At 40.7% G+C, this 17,739-nt stretch overlaps 2 protein-coding genes across 3 annotated transcripts in view; one reads left to right on the top strand and one right to left on the bottom strand.

Moving 5' to 3' along the window:
• The window catches only part of SCN11A (sodium voltage-gated channel alpha subunit 11), a 139,451-nt gene extending 126,051 nt beyond the window's left edge, over positions 1–13,400 (bottom strand). The window contains exons 1-2 of the mRNA XM_043442313.1: positions 12,805–13,400; positions 12,270–12,501 (exon numbers count right to left, since the gene is read on the bottom strand). Coding sequence (XP_043298248.1) covers positions 12,270–12,385 — 116 coding nt within the window. The 5' untranslated portion in view covers positions 12,386–12,501; positions 12,805–13,400. The remainder of the gene's footprint in view (positions 1–12,269; positions 12,502–12,804) is intronic.
• Positions 13,401–14,658: 1,258 nt separating this feature from the next.
• Positions 14,659–17,739, top strand: part of WDR48 (WD repeat domain 48) — a 45,559-nt gene continuing 42,478 nt past the window's right edge. For both annotated transcript variants that reach the window (XM_043442322.1, XM_043442321.1), the window contains exon 1: positions 14,659–14,727. In XM_043442322.1, the coding sequence (XP_043298257.1) occupies positions 14,680–14,727 (48 nt within the window). In that variant the 5' untranslated portion in view covers positions 14,659–14,679. The remainder of the gene's footprint in view (positions 14,728–17,739) is intronic.

The following is a 17,739-nucleotide window of genomic DNA, read 5'->3' as shown; positions in this document are numbered from 1 at the left end:
AGGAAACATTTTTATCTTTAAAATAGAAATAAAAACATTTTGGAAAAGAAAATAATATTTTATTTGAGCTTTGAAATTTACCAATTAAGCACTATATAATTCTATTTTTGAGTAAAATCAGTGTACTGGATACAGTTTCTTTACATGAAAATACCATGGTGTTTTTATCAAGGCTCTTTGCCAACAGCTTCTCTATTTCATAAATTCTATTTAAGATGCTATTTTCTCTTTCTGATTTCTATGTGGCTAGGAAAAAAGAAGGTATGCTTAAGTAAAAAGTGATGATACTCATCTCTTACTTTTTCTCATGTTCATTTCTATGGTCTACTGCAATTATGTTTCTTTACTGAGGATGGCTAAAAATGTACCTGCAGCAAGAGCCTGTAAATCCAAAGTAAATGCTTGATTAGCTGCAATTAGGGGCTTATAAAAATAAATACCAGGTGACAGTTTGTACTATTCATCAAAGAGCATTAATGGAGGAAAGGGAGAGCATACTTTTTTCCTTTTTAAAAATAAATGAGGAAAAGTCATTTTAGAGAAAGCCCCCTTAAATAGACTGCATCATTAATAGTCTCCTAATCCTTTTCCTGGAGCTATAGCAAACAAGTGATCCAGAGACACATTTCAAAGGCTTAGCACCCACACAATCTTTCACGTACAAAAAAAGTCTGTATGTGCCATAGCTGATCTAGGGAGGAGACACAGCCCCTGCCAGAGATGATGCCCAGAGCAGAGAGGAAGAAATTCCTTGGCATCTTCCTTTCTTTTTTCTGAAGACTCTTAGTAGTGCTAAAACCGACCAAAAGCTGACAAGAGAGTTTGGAAAATGTGGGCTCCAGGAGGCAATCCCAGTCAACCAGGGCAAAGCATGAACAAGCACAGAATCAGCATAGTCCCACCTACCCTTATGCTACTCAGCATTCATTCCCATCCTTTAACCCATTCTTAACTCTCTGAAATGACATCATGCTTATACCTAATACAGAATGGCAGCATAAGTGCCTGACATTAGGCTTTTGACTGTTCAGGCGTCCATTTCAAAAGATAACTTAAACAAGCATGTTACCAGTTGTATAACACAGCTATGGGTAAATAAGGAATTAGGGTACCACCACCAGTGCAGTTTCTTTCAGAAAGCCCTCAGTAACCTAGATAACCGACCACTTGAGCAACCCCACTTCTTCCCCTTTCCTGTACCCCAATTCCCACTTTTATGCTTTAAAGAGCAAACCCGTGACAACACTATAAATTGACTATCCTCCAATAAAAATTTTAGAAAGTAAAAAACAATTTAAAGGGGGGCACAGTTCAACAGAGGATGAGATGGTTGGATGGCATCACCAACTCAATGGCATGAGTCTGAATAAGCTCCAGGAATTGGTGATGGACAGGGAAGACTAGTATGCTGCAGTGCATGGGGTCACAAAGAGTCAGACATGACTGAGCGACTGAACTGAACTGACAGTTCCTGAGGCATTAGCCTACTGTGTTCCTCCTTTGCCTGGCAAAGAAATAAAGCTACTCTTTCCTTCTCCTCCAAAAACAAAACAAAACAAAAAACCATGGTGAACCCGTGAAACCCTAATAAAGGCATAATATTCACAAGTGGAAGTTTGACTACTTTTTTCCTCGACCACTACTTTGAAAACCTTAACAACAAACTCCTGCATTAATAGCCCAGTGCACTGGGCATTAATTCTTCTGAGGTATTCCTTTCCCTGGCCTCGGGTTATATTCTCACATCTGATCAGTATTCCCGGGAATATTTGAGGAAAACCCTCTATAGGCTCCAGGTTTCTCTCTGAGTGCAATTCTCTCCTCCTTGGAAGCCTATCCTAAGAACTCTTGCTATCTTATTCTCCTCCAGATTCTCAGTTCCTTCTCAACTCAAGGAGTCCCCAGACTCTGCCTGGGTTCACTTCTTATACCAACACCTGGAAATTCTCTCAAGGAAGGGGTCAATTCCTATTTCTCATCAGGGATCACTGGCCTCTGTTGCCTGATACTGAGTGTCTTAAAAACCACTGTTTAATGTTTTGTCTGTTTTTTAGTTGTCCTAGACTAAAGGTTAAATCCATTTCCTGTTATTTCATCTTGACCGGAATTGGAAATCCTCTCTGTTGTCATTTGTCTTAATTTCTTATTTTCATTGCCTGAGCTTAATTTGTTCTTTTTCTAACCTTCTGAGTAGAATGTTTAACTCATATAACATCACTCTGATTTATAATGATATTCTTTTTCATCACAGCTTTAGCCATAATTCATAAATTTTGCCATATAGAGTTTCTCTTATTATTGCTTTCATTCTCTCTGTAGAGAAAACTTTTAAATCCCCAAGTGGTTGGGGTATTTATTGTTGGATCATTTACACCATTGTTATTATTAACATGTGGTTTTCCCACATTATGATTAAAGGCTGTAGGGAAGCATATCCATGGTGGTTAGCAACTTGCATTCTTTTTTTTTTTCCATTTATTTTTATTAGTTGGAGGCTAATTACTTTACAATATTGTAGTGGTTTTTGCCATACATTGACATGAATCAGCCATGGATTTACATGTGTTCCACATCCCGATCTCCCCTCCCGCCTCCCAGCAACTTGCATTCTTGAGTCAGAAGGCTGGAGTTTAAATTCCTGCTCTTTTTTCTGCCTATATGACCTTGGGCAGAGTATTTAATCTAAGGGTCAATTTCTTCATTTGTAAAACTGAGATAATGATAAAACCTATCTCAGATGGTTGTCCTGAGCATTAAATTATAATAATTGAATCCACCTGCCAATGCAGGAGATGCAAGAGATGTGGGTTCAATTCCTGTGTTGGGAAGATCTCTTGGAGAAGGAAATGGCAACCCACTCCAGTATTCCTGCCTGGAAAATTCCATGGACTGGCAGGCTGCAGTCCATGGGTCACAAACAGTCGGACACAACTGAACAACAAAGCACACACACACAATTCAGGTAAAAACTTCAGCACATAGTAAACATTCAACAAAACTTAGTTAATTTCTATCTGGGGGGATTTACAGAAGGTCCTTTGTGGTCAACTTTTAAAGTTTAAGTGGCACTTGCAAGAATTAAAAAATGATGCTCTCTATAGGCATAAAATTCATCATGGAAGCACATGCTCTTGATCCCAACTGCCTAGGCCCTTGGTCCTCTCTGAATTTGCCTGCAGCTGTAGGGGACAGTGAGCTGACAGTCCCTTCAAGGATCTGTACACCTCTGCTTCTCTACTTGAAGGTACTCAGCAGGGCCTGGGACTTAAAGCCCTCAGAGAATATTCTCAACCAGTTAGGGATGGGTAAAATTGGATAAGTACCTTATCTTTGCTGTCCTGGAAGAATCCCCGGAGTAACTGAGCTTCAGTTACCCATGGGACAACTTGCTCATTTATGAATTCCTGGCTGGGGTTTTCCTCCTTCTTGTTTTACCGTCTTTGCTCTTTTTCTTCTGTTTCTGAGATTACTTCCTAAGTAAACCAGCTACACTAAGACCTCACATAGGATCTACCTTCTGCTGGACACAGACTAACATAGATACATATGTATTAGATTATCCTAATAATTGTATTGCTCACGACCTCTAAGGAATGGTTCTCAAATCTCATTTCATATTATAATCAAGTGGAGAAAAAACGTTTCTAGGGACTGTCAAAAATATCCAGATTTAGTAAAGAGAGACTTTATTCAAAAGGATTACTGGGTTAAAGCTCAGGGAACTTGGGAGAGACTCTTAACCAAAGTTTGGTTAACAAGCATTTTGTTCTGATTGGTCAACAGGGACAAGCAGTCCAGTTAATCATTTATGAAGTCAAGTGTGGGAACTTAGAGGCTAGTCTTGTCATAGGTAAACAAGAAGGATGCATAAGTCTTACCTAAGTCATATAGAAGAAAATGCTTCTTTGCAGTCTTTTCCAGAACACAAAAGAGGCTCTGTCCATGTGTGCACGTGTGTGTGTAGGTTTCTTAACTATCCCTGTTTCCCATGAGTACAGGGTCCAGGTAAAATTTAACATTGTCAGGATAAAGCCTGGACTTCAATACTTTCTAGAAGCTCCCTAGATAATCTATGAATTTCAATAAGAGACTTGAAAGACACATCAACTAATCCAAATGCATGGACTTTATTCAAATCCTAATTCAAACAAAACTATTTGTAAAAATGACTTTTATAAAACAGCTGGGAATTTTAATACTGAATCTTTGATGAAGTAATTATTGCTACTTTTTAGGTAGTATAATGATATCATACCTATAAATTTTTAATTTTTTTAAAAAGTGATATTGGCATTTTGGTTATTTTTTTTAAAAAAGATCTCTTATATTTTAGAGATGTTGCCTGGAGGAAATGTTTATAGATTAAATGACAACAGTTTCTGGGATTTGCTTCAATATAACATAGAAGGGGAGAAAGGGGGTAGGGAAAGTTGGCCAGGAATTGGTAAATGTCAAAGTTGGGTGGTGGGCCACAAGAGTTCATTAGCTTAGTCTGTCTACTCTTGCGTGTTTGAAATGAAAAAGCTTTCCTAAGGAAGTTCCTTGGGCTTCCCAGGTGGTGCTAGTGATAAGGAATTCAGCTGCCGATGCAAGAGATGCAGGTTGGATCCCTGGGACAGGAAGATCCCCTGGAGTAGGAAGTGGCAACCCGTCCTACTCCTGTATTCTGGCCTGGAAAATTCCGTGGATATGGGAGCTTGGAGGGCTACTGTCCATGAAGCTGCAAAGAGTCAGGCGTGACTGAGCAACCGAGTACACACACACAAGGAACCCCCCAAGTGACCTGAACAGGCAGCCCATGTCGAAAACTGCTACTATAAGCCTTGCTTATTTTTCTGTCTATTCGACTGCCAAGCCCTGAAAGAGGTTTGTTAAGGGCTCTGTTCCCATGGCTATTGTATTTCTATCAGTTTCTCCTTGTATTTTATGCAATGCTTCATTTACATAATTCATTGTTTTATTAGTTGTCTCAGTAAGGTTTATGAACCTTAGGAAAAGTTCCTTTTCCTTGGGAAAAAATGTTCATGGCAAAAGTAAAAGAAAAAAACTCAAGCAGTATAAAAACGTATATACAGTAAAAACTAGACTTCTCTTTCATCTCAGATTCCCAACTTTCAGTCCCTCTCTAGAGTGTCAGGCACAATTATTAATCTCCTCTGTCTCTATCAAGGAATAGTCAATGTATACATGAACACACATATGTATGCTACTGCTAAGTCACTTCAGTCGTGTCCAACTCTGCGCGACCCCATCCCTGGAATTCTCTAGGTAAGAACACTGGAGTGGGTTGCCATTTCCTTCTCCAATGCATAAAAGTGAAAAGTGAAAGTGAAGTCGCTCAGCCATGTCCGACTCTTTGCAACGCCATGGACTGCAGCCCACCAGGCTCCTCCGTCCATGGGATTTTGTATACATGTACACATACCTGGAAGGTAGCTATGCTCACCACTATATCACCAATGCCATACTCAGGTACATATACTTGAATGTCATGTATATGTATATATATATATATATATACACACACACACACTCAGTCATGGGCTTCCCTGGTGGCTCAGATGGTAAAGAATCCTCCTGCAATGCGAAAGACCTGGGTTCGATGCCTGGGTTGGGAAGATCCCCTGGAGGAAGGCATGGCAACCCATTCCAGTATTCTTGCCTGGAGAATCCCCATGCATGAAGGAACCTGGCAGGTTACAGTCCATGGATTACAAACAGTCGGACATGACTGAACAACGAAGAACACACACACACACACAAAATTGGGACCACAGGATTTTACACTCTGTTAGACTTGCATTTATCACTTAAATCTTATACAGAAAATGGCTTCAGTGGAAAACTATGCACTGTGGTCAACCTTGCAGCATTACTGACTTTGTTTCTATGAGAGTTATTTTACCACTCTGTAAATTATAGATAACTGATAATAAGGCAAAATAACTCCTACCTATAGACACACAAGTCAATTCTGTCAGGTGCAGGGACAAACCCCCCTACACACACACCTGTTGAAAACCAGTTTATCCCTCATTTGCACATTTCAACCTTCCTTTACTGCATACGAATCTTTGCTTCTTGACTTCTCCTTTGAACCAGTTATGACATCTGCCTAGCCCTCCTCTATACAAAGTCTATCCCTGTCCCTATTTCTTGTTTGCAGGAAAAATGCTTCTGTCTCCAGGCCTTCCCCAAGTTCCAAAAAGCTGGCTCAAGAAGTTAATGATTAGGAAAAGAGAGTCACAGGACTCCTGGTTCCTTCTGAAAGAAATATAGATAACAATATGATCCATATCTTTGAGCTGTTCTGCAAAAACTAAGACCCTCACCCAGGTGAGGCTGGGGACTACATGCTGATCACAAGCACTAGAACACAGACTGGCTGGAACCAGAATGCTGAGATTCCTAAAACATCATCCTGTTACCTTGCCACCAACCAGTCAAAAGAAGTTCCATGAGCTAATCAGGCATCTCACCACCCTCTCCCACAACAGTGTCTTTTAAAACCCTTGCCTGGAAGTCTTTGGGAAGTTCAGGTCTTTTAAACACACCCAGCCCAGTCACCTTGCTTGGGCTTTGCAATAAACCTTTCTCTGCTCCAAAAACCAACTTTTTGGTTTGTTTGACCTCAATATGTGCTAGACACATGAACTTAAGTTCAGACAAGAGTTCCCTCATTTTGAGCAAAATTAAATCTTTAGCACTTGTTAATTTTATGTCTGTATGAGAGTCATGGTTTTCCTTTCTTTTTTTTTTTTTGAGAATTATCCTTTAACAGTGTTTTGCAAATAGGCTGAACATACAACTCTGGAATTTGAGGAAAACCCAACTATATTTTTGTCTCTCATTGTCCAGTGTGTGTAACTGTCTAGATACATCAACTCATTTAATCCGTCCCAGTTATTTGCTTCAACAAGGCTTCAACAAATATCCTTTTACCTGTATTTTTAAGTCAAATGTAATTACACTTGTAGGATGAATTTCTAGAAGAGAAACTGCAAAATCACTCTCCAAAGAGATTAAACCAATTTACCCTCCCACAGAACAGTATATAAAATGATGGGTTTTCCACATTCTCTGAACACAGTACATTATCAAACTTTTAGGTCTTTTCCAGTCTGGTAGGTGAAAAATGTAATCTTACTTAAATATGTATTTCCGTCATTGTGAATGAGATTAAACACATTTTCATACAATGTAAGCCATTGATTTTCTTCTTCTGTAAGATGCCTATCTATGCCCTTTGCTCATTTTTTCCATTGTGTTTTGATATTGTTCATATTAACTTGTAAGCTTGGTATATTAAGAAAATTGGTTCTCTGTCACATGTGTTGCATTGCAGTGCTGGGGCACCATGAAGAGATGGAGCAAAACAAGCATACTACAACTCAGTAGACAGAGAATATAGCTGCTTCTAAAAAGGCTGCAAATCTCATATTTCCTCCAGCCCTCCAGATGTGACGGAGCTGTTACCTTCTCATTCACAACCACTCAGCAATGAAGATCTAATTGAAGTGCAAGAAAAAAGGTGCACTGAAAAGTTACCATGGAAACTGCCCCTCCCACAGCATTTACCATTCAAAGGCTTCTGCAGGCATTCATGTACAACAAATTAGCAAAGAAAGATTTCCAGACTCACAACCCTAGTTTTGAATGCAGTTTAAAGGTGTTTGGAGGCATAAAGAATACCTGTGGTTTCTATAGTGAGATTACCAGGAAAAGAATTGTCTTGGGTTCAGCTTCTATGGACAATAATTTGTTGAGACATTAGAGGGTACTTTGTTTTTGCTGCTATTTTCCCTCCTTCCCCCACCTTCTGCTGATGGTTGCCAGTTCCTAGTGCTTGCTGATCTCAGGAGTGGTTTATAATACCAGGCCTGAAGCTTAATGATTACCTCTTGTCTTGCCTTTAGTGAAAGCCCAAGCTCACTGAAGAGGTTAAGCTGTGAATCCAGGTGGGAAATGGTGTGCAGGGGAAAAATCCATACTGTCTGTAGGGCAGAGAAGGCAAGGAAAGCTGGAAGAAAGGTTCCACAAGGAGTAAAGACCTGTGCGTTCACGCTCGGTCACTTCAGTCATGTCTGACTCTTTGCAACCCTATGGACTGCAGCCCACCAGGCTCCTCTCGTCCATGGGATTCTCCAGGCAAGAGTACTGGAGTGGATTGCTGTGCCCCGCTTCAGGGGATCTTCCCAACCCAGGGGTCGAACCATGTCTCCTTCATCTCCTGCACTGCGGGTGGCTTATTTACCATTGAGCCACCTGGGAAGCCCTGAAGACCTGTGACCAATGTTGAAAGTATCCCGGTTGGTGAGAGATCCTGGTCAATGATGGCTATGTATCTTAGGTGGGTAGGGCCCTGGGCACTGGAATTTCTAGCTATAACAAAAAACCCTAGTTAGTCCCAATGCAGGAAAAGAACAGAGGCCTGGACACTTCCAAAGGACACTGGGCACTTCAGTTCTAACCATTGTGGCCTGAGGATTGTTGGTGCCTCCCCATATATGACTCCTGGTCATTTGTAAGTGACCTAATGCTGGATTAGGAAGGCAGGAGAGTCTTAACAATGACTGAGGTTGATATTTTTTCTGTCATTTTGGCTGTCTGGGACCTCAGAACTATAAATAATTTCAATAATTGAATATGATATATATCAGAATTTTGGAGTAAGATTCACATCCACTGTACTTTTTTGGACTAGGATTTTAAGAAGCCTTAGCCAGTTTAGTTCCTGTACAAAAATCCCACCACAAAAAAAGCATATTTATGATGTAGTTTTTTTTGTTCACTTAATAAATACATATAACTGGATAAATTTTGCTTTATTTCCTTTTATTCTAACAATAAATTACGGTTTTTTATGGGAGTGAACAGGCTTTCTGAAAATGTACTTTGATTATGACATTTTATCAGTAGGAAATAAGTATCAAGGATTTTAAGGTCTGATTTGTCACATTAAAGCCAGTGAGACTGAAAATCAGGGATGGCCTGGATGGTTCTCTGCTGCCCTCCAGTGGGAAAGCCAGATGAGGTCAAACATTTTTGGAAAGAGACTGGTTTCTATTTCTAATATTGGCATGTAAAAATACAGACAGAAAAAAGAAGAAAAAAACTAAAAGATACTTTTTTCCTAGTGTGTTTAGAAATAAGTTAATGTTGAATAATGAGCTACTTAGTACCATGGCTTCTAAGACTAATTAAAACTGAGGATTTGCTGACAATCTACAATCTAAACTAACCTACAACATTTGACATAAACCTACAACTTCTGACATATTGTAAACATTCTGAGTCTCTATGTTTACTTATATAATATTGTTTCACTTACGCATATTTGTTTAATTATGACCTTGTAGTCTATCATGACACCCTATTTCTTTAGGGAAACCTTCTTTTAAAGAAACATTAAACAATTATAAGGAAATAATGACACTTCTCACTTTCTCCATGAATCTGGTTGATATAATGACAGGCTTACATTAAAAAGTTTATTAGGTACTGCTGCATTAACTGCATGAGGGCTGAAGTTCTATTCTTTTTAAAATTCATCTTTAAAATATCCACATTAATGCAATAAGCACTAGCAGACAATAGTAGCTGCAAACCAAGGCACTCATGATCATGTGTCTTTAAACAAGTTTTCAAAACACATTAATTTCTCTAAAACAAAACAAAAAACAAGAAAACATTCATGTCTATCTCCTGATGATGGTAAGAAGTCTGGGATATGGTTTAAAGACATACCTGGTCACCTTCACTTCCTCCAGTAAATGGACCATGGAGCCAGAAAACATGCATTTAAGCATGTGGACAAATCTGTAAAAAGGCTATATCATTTCATGAATCTTTTCCCAGGCTGTTGAAAATAAGAAAGTAGATAAGAACGAAAGATTATAGTTCAAGCTTGTTTGAAAATTTTAAAAAGTAATAGAGCCTACATTACATAAAAATCTATCCTAGGAAATTACAACAATTTGGTAATGTTATTATAACACTTTGGCATAGTTTCCTGAGCAAGGTGATGATTAAAAGTAATACCTAAAGTGTACTGAGTATTTCCTACCTACCAGGTACTGTGTGAAGATTATTTCATAAGAACTATATGAAATAGTACTGTTGTTATTCCACTTAACAGATTTTTAAAAAACTGAAGATGTAAGAAGTTAATTAACTTGCTTAAGTAACTTGACAGAGGGAAGGGTCAACCTCCAAAGCAAGATTTAACAAGTGTGGTTTCTTTGGAAATAGAAGCTTTCTAGAACTCTTTTACTTTTTATTAATGGATTGTATTTTTATTTAATATTAAAGTAGTTTTTTTTCAGGATGTTAAAGTTTTCATGTTGTCTAGTAGTTTAAACAGAGATCTCAAAATCTAAGAACAATAATAGTAGGTGTCAAGGCTTCTTACATTTTGTATAAAGGTGCCAATCTTCCTATGTAGAAAATTCTGAGATTGATAAGGGAATTCTGCCAGGATAAGCCTCCTGGCAGTTACACAACAGAAGACAAAGAAGTAAATGGAGAGTGATAAAGCTTATGGTGAATATATCTTTGTAAAGTTGTGAAAGTTCTGTGACACTTCCCCTGCTCATGGAGAGGGGAGAGTATACTAGTTATCTATTGCTGCATAACAAATTATCCCACAACAAATATTTATTATCTCACAGGGTTTCTGTAGTGGGAAGAATTTGGGAGTTTAGCTGAATAGTGCTGGCTCAGAAATTCTCATCAAGTTGCAGTCAAGATGTCATCTGATTAAACAAGCTGAGTTCCCATGCACACACGCTTGCTACAAGATGTCTAGAAAAACTGAGTAACTGTCTTTCTCACTTTCTGTAAGCAGTGCTCACTACCACCAAGACACACAGTGGGGAATTCCTCAGACACAGAACGAAAACTCAAATGATGGACAGCAAAAAATAAAGCCACAAAACTATCAAATGTAAAGTCATCACTTTGCCTGCTCTACACCAAATAACCATTGCTTTCAATGATTATACTTCAAAAAAGGTTGCTATTTAAAATACTGCAACTATTCTTAACACAGTCAAGGATGCACTCACTCTGTCACTCATCAAAAGAGTCAGCCCAATGTTTCATCAGTTACCACATCCATTTCTAAGTCTAGAATCTCTAGTTGCTATCTATTCCTCTACGATATACTAAATAATGAAGTTTACCAACAATATCACACCTCATATACAATAATGAAGTAAAAAGGGTAAAGAAAGAAAAGTTAAAACACACAAAAGTATACATCAAGGACTTCCCCTGTAGTCCAAAGGTTAAGACTCTACCTTCCAATGCAGGGAACAAGGATTCCATCCCTGGTCAGGGGACTAAGATCCTACCTGAACCAGAATGCAGCTAAAAATAAAATTTTTAAAAAATATACAGCATACACCAAGAAAGGAAAGGAAAGACAACTGCTCTCGTTTCTTCCCCTGACTATGAGAACTTCACTTCTCTTTATGACTTTCTTTTTCCACTAGCCATTCTATTTTTCCTTTACCTTCAACCAATACCTTCATTTCTAAGAGATTGGAGTCTCTGATGGACCTATCTGTTTTATACCAGCAAACCTATTTTTGCTTCATGACCAAGATTAATTACTGGCACCAAAACCCTAAACTTGTTCTTCTCCTTCTCTTGCCTATTCAGTGACACAAGACATGCAAAATGACTAGGTGGCTGTCCCAGCTCCAAATCAGTGGAACCACTGTTCAGTCTTGTTGGAAGAATTCCTTTCTTTGGTTAAAAAAAAACAAAACAAAACACCTCTAAACCAACAAAGCTCAGACTCTCAGAGAATGGCAGTTAAAAAAAAATTGTAAATGGGGTCCATTAGGTATAACATCACTTTGTTCCCAAACCCACTAATTTTGGCTTTGGAAATGTAGTGGTTTTAAAACATATCCACAGATTCCTTGACATTTCTTCCATTTGAAAAAGGAGTCTCCAAGGAGTTCAAATCAGTGCTCATGACACCCTAGAGGAGTAGGCTGGGGTAGGAGGTGGGAGAGAGGTTCAAGAGAGAGGGGACATATTTATACCTATGGCTGATTCATGTTGATGTGTGGCAAAAACAAACATAATATTGTAAAACAATTATCCTTCGATTAAAAACAAATGAATTAAAATTTTTTTAACTTTTTAGATATAAACAGCCTTAGCAATTAAGTTCTATGAACCAAATGTGCTTTGAAGTCACTATAGTGGAATCATGACTTCCATTGTCAGTTTAGAAAAGGCATTACAGTTCCTACCTGGATTTCTCTCTCTCTTGGGATGCTTGCCCTTGGAATCCAGCTACTATGTTGTGAGAAATCAAACAGCACTGTGGAAAGGCCGTGAGTAGGTGTTCTGGCCACAGACTCAGCATCAGTCACCAGACATGTAAAGGAGTGGGCCTTTAGATGATTCCAGCTCCCAACTTATTGCTGCCCCAATTGGCATCAAGTGGAAAATGAAACACAGATAAGCTGTCTTCACTGAGCTCTAAAAAAGTTACAAATCACAAATCTGTAAGCAAAGTAAATTTGAATATGTTTTAAACAATTAAGTTTTAGGGTAGTTATACAGAAATAGGTAACAAGAAAAAAGAGTGCCAAATATTGGACACTAGTTCAAAGCATACACTTCATCCTATAACACAGCATCAAAAAGGGTTGTTTCCCAGAAAGCACCATAACTAGGTCTTCAGTAAGACAAGCATATTTAAGCTTAAAGTAAGTGTATTTCAGAAAGGACAAACAAGTATTGCTTCCTCAATGGTGGGGAGGGCCAATGAAATCTACTTGCCTCCAAGTGGTTGACTGGTCTTCCTGGAGCATGAGGTCTATCACCACCTCAGGACTGTATCTGCTGCTAGCAAACTGAACCCTCAGCAGTGGCTTGGTGATCCTATGCACAGCTCTAACCTTGTCATCACTGCCATTTCATTCATGAGTCCACTGAACAACCACTGAGCCTGGAAAAGGAGGCTAAGTTTCATCCACAAAGTGGTTCATTTCATCCAGATGATTCTTGACATTCATTCTGCAAAGTCTGTCACCATATTCCATCCCAAGTCTTCCTTGTCATCAGTTCTCCAATCATGCTCTTTTCATGTCCTTGACCAACTAACTGGCCAAATAATTAGCCTTGTACGATGAATTATTACCAAAGACTTACAGTGAGTGTCAGGAGAATTCCCTCAGGTCAAATGTTCAGTCAGAAAGGTCTAACTGTCCCAGAATAAGAGATGGTTTATACCAGATACTAGTGTGAGGCCCAGTTCCTTCAGGATTTGGAACTTCGTTGTTGCTGGGAACAATTTTAAATAGTGTATTTCTTTGCCTTCTTATGACAATTTCTCTTTTTTTTCAGCCTCACGGCTTGCAGAATCTTAGTTCCCCACCAGGGATCAAACCTGGGCCTCAGCAGTGAAAGTCCTGAGTCCCAGCCACTGGACCAGGTTGAGGCCTACCTGCCCCAAGGCCACAGAAGCAGAGCCCAGAACTAAGGTCACCGCAGAAGCTGACCGAGCCCCTTTGTAACTACTGCCAAAAGCTCCTGATAATCACTAACAAGCCTCCTGACTCCCAATTAAGCAAAGATGCCCACTCGAGTAAATACCCTATAGGGCCCCAACCTATCACCTAATAACTCCAACCATCCAGCAGGACTTTTGTCTTGAGACTATAAACATTGGCTGCTAAGTCACTTCAGTTGTGTCTGACTCTGTGCGATCCCGTAGACGGCAGCCCACCAGGCTCTCCCTTCCCTGGGATTCTCCAGACAAGAATACTGGAGTGGGTCGCTATCTCCTTCTCCAATGCATGAAAGTGAAAAGTGAAAGGGAGGTCACTCAGTTGTGTCCGACTCTTAGTGACCCCATGGACTGCAGCCTACCAGGCTCCTCCATCCATGGGGTTTTCCAGGCAAGAGTACTGGAGTGGGGTGCCATTTCCTTCTCCATAAAAATTGTCTATTAACCCACAAAAACTGCCAGCTTTCCCTGGTCTGTCGGGAGGTCACCCCCTCTGCACTCACAGTGCCTATGTTATCTCTGCTCTTTGTTCTTAAACTCACTCTCTTACTGAAATGCTCTGTGTCTGGAAATTCTTTCCCAACCAGTGCTCAGACTGCCTCAACAGCCCACCAGGGAATTCCCTCTCTCTTATTTAATCAGATACTTGGCGCCTCCGGAAGATGGGGCGAACTTCTTTGGCCAAACCTTCTACTTCACCTCCTTCCAGGGCAGTTTATAATTCTCCGCCCTTTAAGGTACTTCATGGTAAATATATCGGATCCCCTAGCTGCCAACAAACGTTTGAAAGGGGTAGAGGTGCCATCAAAGGCCCCATTCCCAGCATTAATTCTGTCAGCATTTTTCTTCTACTTGGGCCTGAGGAGACACTGGAGAACAGTGCGAGCCAGGGTGCAGGCCCACATAGAGCTAGTTTCGGACAGCTTCCTCGGCTCACAAAATGGCTCTCTCTCCAGCAGCATTATATGCACGCAACGGTTTTTACGTGTTTCTCTCATACCACAGAGCCACGACTGGGACACCAGCCTCAGCTTCAAGAAGCCCTCGAGGTGAACACCACCAGGCCTTGGCCGAACGGGAAGAGGCGGGACATCCGCCCGGTCCTGGCCACTTCCGGAAGTGACGTAGGACTGTCAACATGCAAGATGGCGGCCCATCACCGGCAGAACACGGCAGGGCGGAGGAAAGTGCAGGTAGGAAAGACCAGCTCCTTGACCTTCCGGGCGTGGCTGGCAGCCCCGGCCCCACATCCAGCAAACAGATACTCGGGCCGCGGTCGCCCAGGGTAGCGGCTTGGGGCAAGCAGGACGGGGCGCGCCTGGCGGCGAGGGGTGGGGCCGCGGCGCTAACCGCTTGAAGAAGGGGCGGGGGGCGGCCGGCTGGACCCGCGGAGGCCCAGTCCCGGGACCCTTGGACGCGCAGGTGGGAGCTCGGGGTTGCAGGTCATCCGCTGTCTCGTAGGCTAGTGCTTTGCGGTGTCGGGCTGGGCTTGTTCCCCGCCCACCTGCCTCCCCCTTCCCTGGTCCGTCTCCCAAGCCCTGTGCCCAGCGGCGTCGGGGCGCAGGCCTGCGGACTGTTGCCCGCCCGGCGGACAGCTGAGTGAGTGGGCCCGTGCGGGGGCGTGGCGTGGCTGCTGAGCCCTGCCGGGTTTTTGAGGAGGTTCTGCACTTGGGAACCCCCCGTCGCCTTTTGTGCGTGAGCCTTCTCCCCCGCGAGGTGGAAACGACGTGGGAGTGTGCCGGTGTTCGTGGGAGAATTGTAATTTTCATTGTTTTGGAATTTAATATTTTCACCGTTTCTTCATCTTCAGTGTGCATCCTTGAATTTTTCTGTCTCTCTAATGTATAGTATTATTCAGAAGTAAAGAGTTCCTAAGCCTCCCGTGTGTGCTTTATGTCTTCATGAATACAGTTTTGTTTTGGGTACGTTTGAGTTATTGCTACCTATTGTTTTCAACGATCTGAGGAGTAAAAGCCTTATTACAGGTGTTTACCTGCAGTTCAGTTCAGCTCAGTCGTGTCAGACTCTTTGCGACCCCATGAACCGCGGCACGCCAGGCCTCCCAGTCCATCACCAACTCCCGGAGTCTACCCAAACCCGTGTCCATTGAGTCGGTGATGCCTCAACCATCTCTTTCTCTGTCGTCCCCTTCTCCTGCCCTCAATCTTTCCCAGCATCAGGGTCTTTTCAAATGAGTCAGCTCTTCGCATCAGGTGGCCAAAGTACTGGAGTTTCAGCTTCAAAATCAGTATTACTAATTACCTGCAGTATGTTGTCTGTAATGGGGATAGTACGGTGCACTTACTCGTTAAACATTTACTGAGCCTTAGTTTGGACCCCAAAATGTGTAAAGAATTGAAAGAGTGCAGGAATAAGTAGCACCCAAGCTTTCTTTATAAAACGCAGCTGTATATGTAGTGCTACATATAAGTCAGTGACTATTTGGTAATCTGGACAAGGGATTCCTTCATTGAGGTAACCCCAGGAAATGGCTGTTGGACATAAAATCTTCTGACCAGTTCACTTCTTTTTTTTATTGATCTCATTGATCAGTATGGTGTCCTCAGCTCTGATTAGATGTTTGTTGAATTGAGTGACATTAACAAGAATCTAAAATAGCATACCCTGTTAAGTGATTTTTAAGTGCATAGGGCAGGTGGTGAGAATGTATGTTCCTGACTAAAACTTAAGTGTAACTTAATTGTTTTCTAGTGTTTAGAAAACTCCCCTTACTGCCCTAAGGTAGGGCAGTGCTACCCTACATTGCTTAGGGTATTAAGGAGAGTTAATCAGGTGTCTTAGTTTCTTGAATTTAGACTTAAAAGGCAATAGAAAAGTACAGGATGGGGGAATATAAGTCAGCTGCAGCATGTGTGGAAAAACTGAGTGTTTTAATAAGCTGAATATGAGCCATTGTATGCACAATGAGGGAGAATGATAAATTCACTCTTCACCAATCAGAGTGCAAAACTGGAACTTGGGAATCAGTACTTAGCACTTTGTTCTTAATAGGTATAGCAGTCAGATTGGTGAAGTGACTTGAAATTGATTCCTAGGAAGAGCATTCAAAAGAACTTTCTACTATCAGTTGGCTGCAGAGAAAATTCAGTGAGTCTTGTTTAAGTCTTTCAGAATTTGTCCCTAAGGTATAGAACCAATATGAGAAGGCACAGAGAAGGATTTTTATATCAATACAAGGATGAACTTTCATTCATGAAAGTGTTTTTTAAACTAGTGCATGTTCATTGCACAACAAAACAAAAACCACAAACAGTACAAAAGTATAAATGATTATTGTGCTCCACTCTTCACAGAAAACTGTTTTGGAGAGTGTGAGATATAATCCCGACCCAGGGTTTTTCACTCTGAGTGCTATTGACCTCCTGGGCCAGATAATTCTTGATTGTGGGAGGGCTGTTGTTTTGCATCATCCTGCCTTCCCACTAGACACTGGCACCTTCCCAGTTGTGACAACCAAAACTGACTCTAGACATGTTCAAATGTCCTCTGGAAGACAGAGTTGTTGTTGGTAGAAAATTAGTGTTCCATGCTTCTTCATGTATGTGTACTCAACTTAGGTGATTTCTTTTTCGCTCTAAAATGGAGTCATGGTATTCACTGGTTTGTCTTTTGCTGTTTGTTCGAAATTTTAAATATGCATTCCCTTTGATCCAGCAGTTCCTTGTCTGAAAAATTGTTTTATCAAAGTACATATGCATCTATCTTTTGTCATGTGAGGATGTTTATTATAGGAATGCTGTCATTGTGAAAAACAAAAATCAAAATGTCTATCAGTAGTCAGTTGGCAGATAAGTTAGGTACTTTTGTATAGTAGATTACTTTGCAGTTGAAAAGATAAGCTAGATTTATATTAAAGAAAAGATGTCCAGAGGTCAGAATAGGAAATCAACATAGCATGGTCCCATTTCCACACAGGAAATAATGCATTTTCAAAGTCTGCAAGGATATTAACAGTGATTATCTCTGGGGTATTAGATTGTGTGATTATTGGTAAGGCAGGAAACAAGATACCTTTTACCTTAAAATATGTGAACCTTTTTATTTTTTTAACATTTTTATGATATTCTTTGGTCTTACAAATTTTAAAAAATCTTTCCATCTTGGAAAAAATATATATGGCTACAGAAATATTTTTTGCCTCTTGGCTCTCTTTCTTGTACCAAGAGGCAATAGCCCCAAGCTCC

This window comes from Cervus canadensis, chromosome 22, assembly GCF_019320065.1.
Source record: "Cervus canadensis isolate Bull #8, Minnesota chromosome 22, ASM1932006v1, whole genome shotgun sequence".
Taxonomy (NCBI): Eukaryota; Metazoa; Chordata; class Mammalia; order Artiodactyla; family Cervidae; genus Cervus; species Cervus canadensis.
Note: the sequence above shows the minus strand (reverse complement) of the source record. Positions and strands in the feature narration are given on the sequence as shown.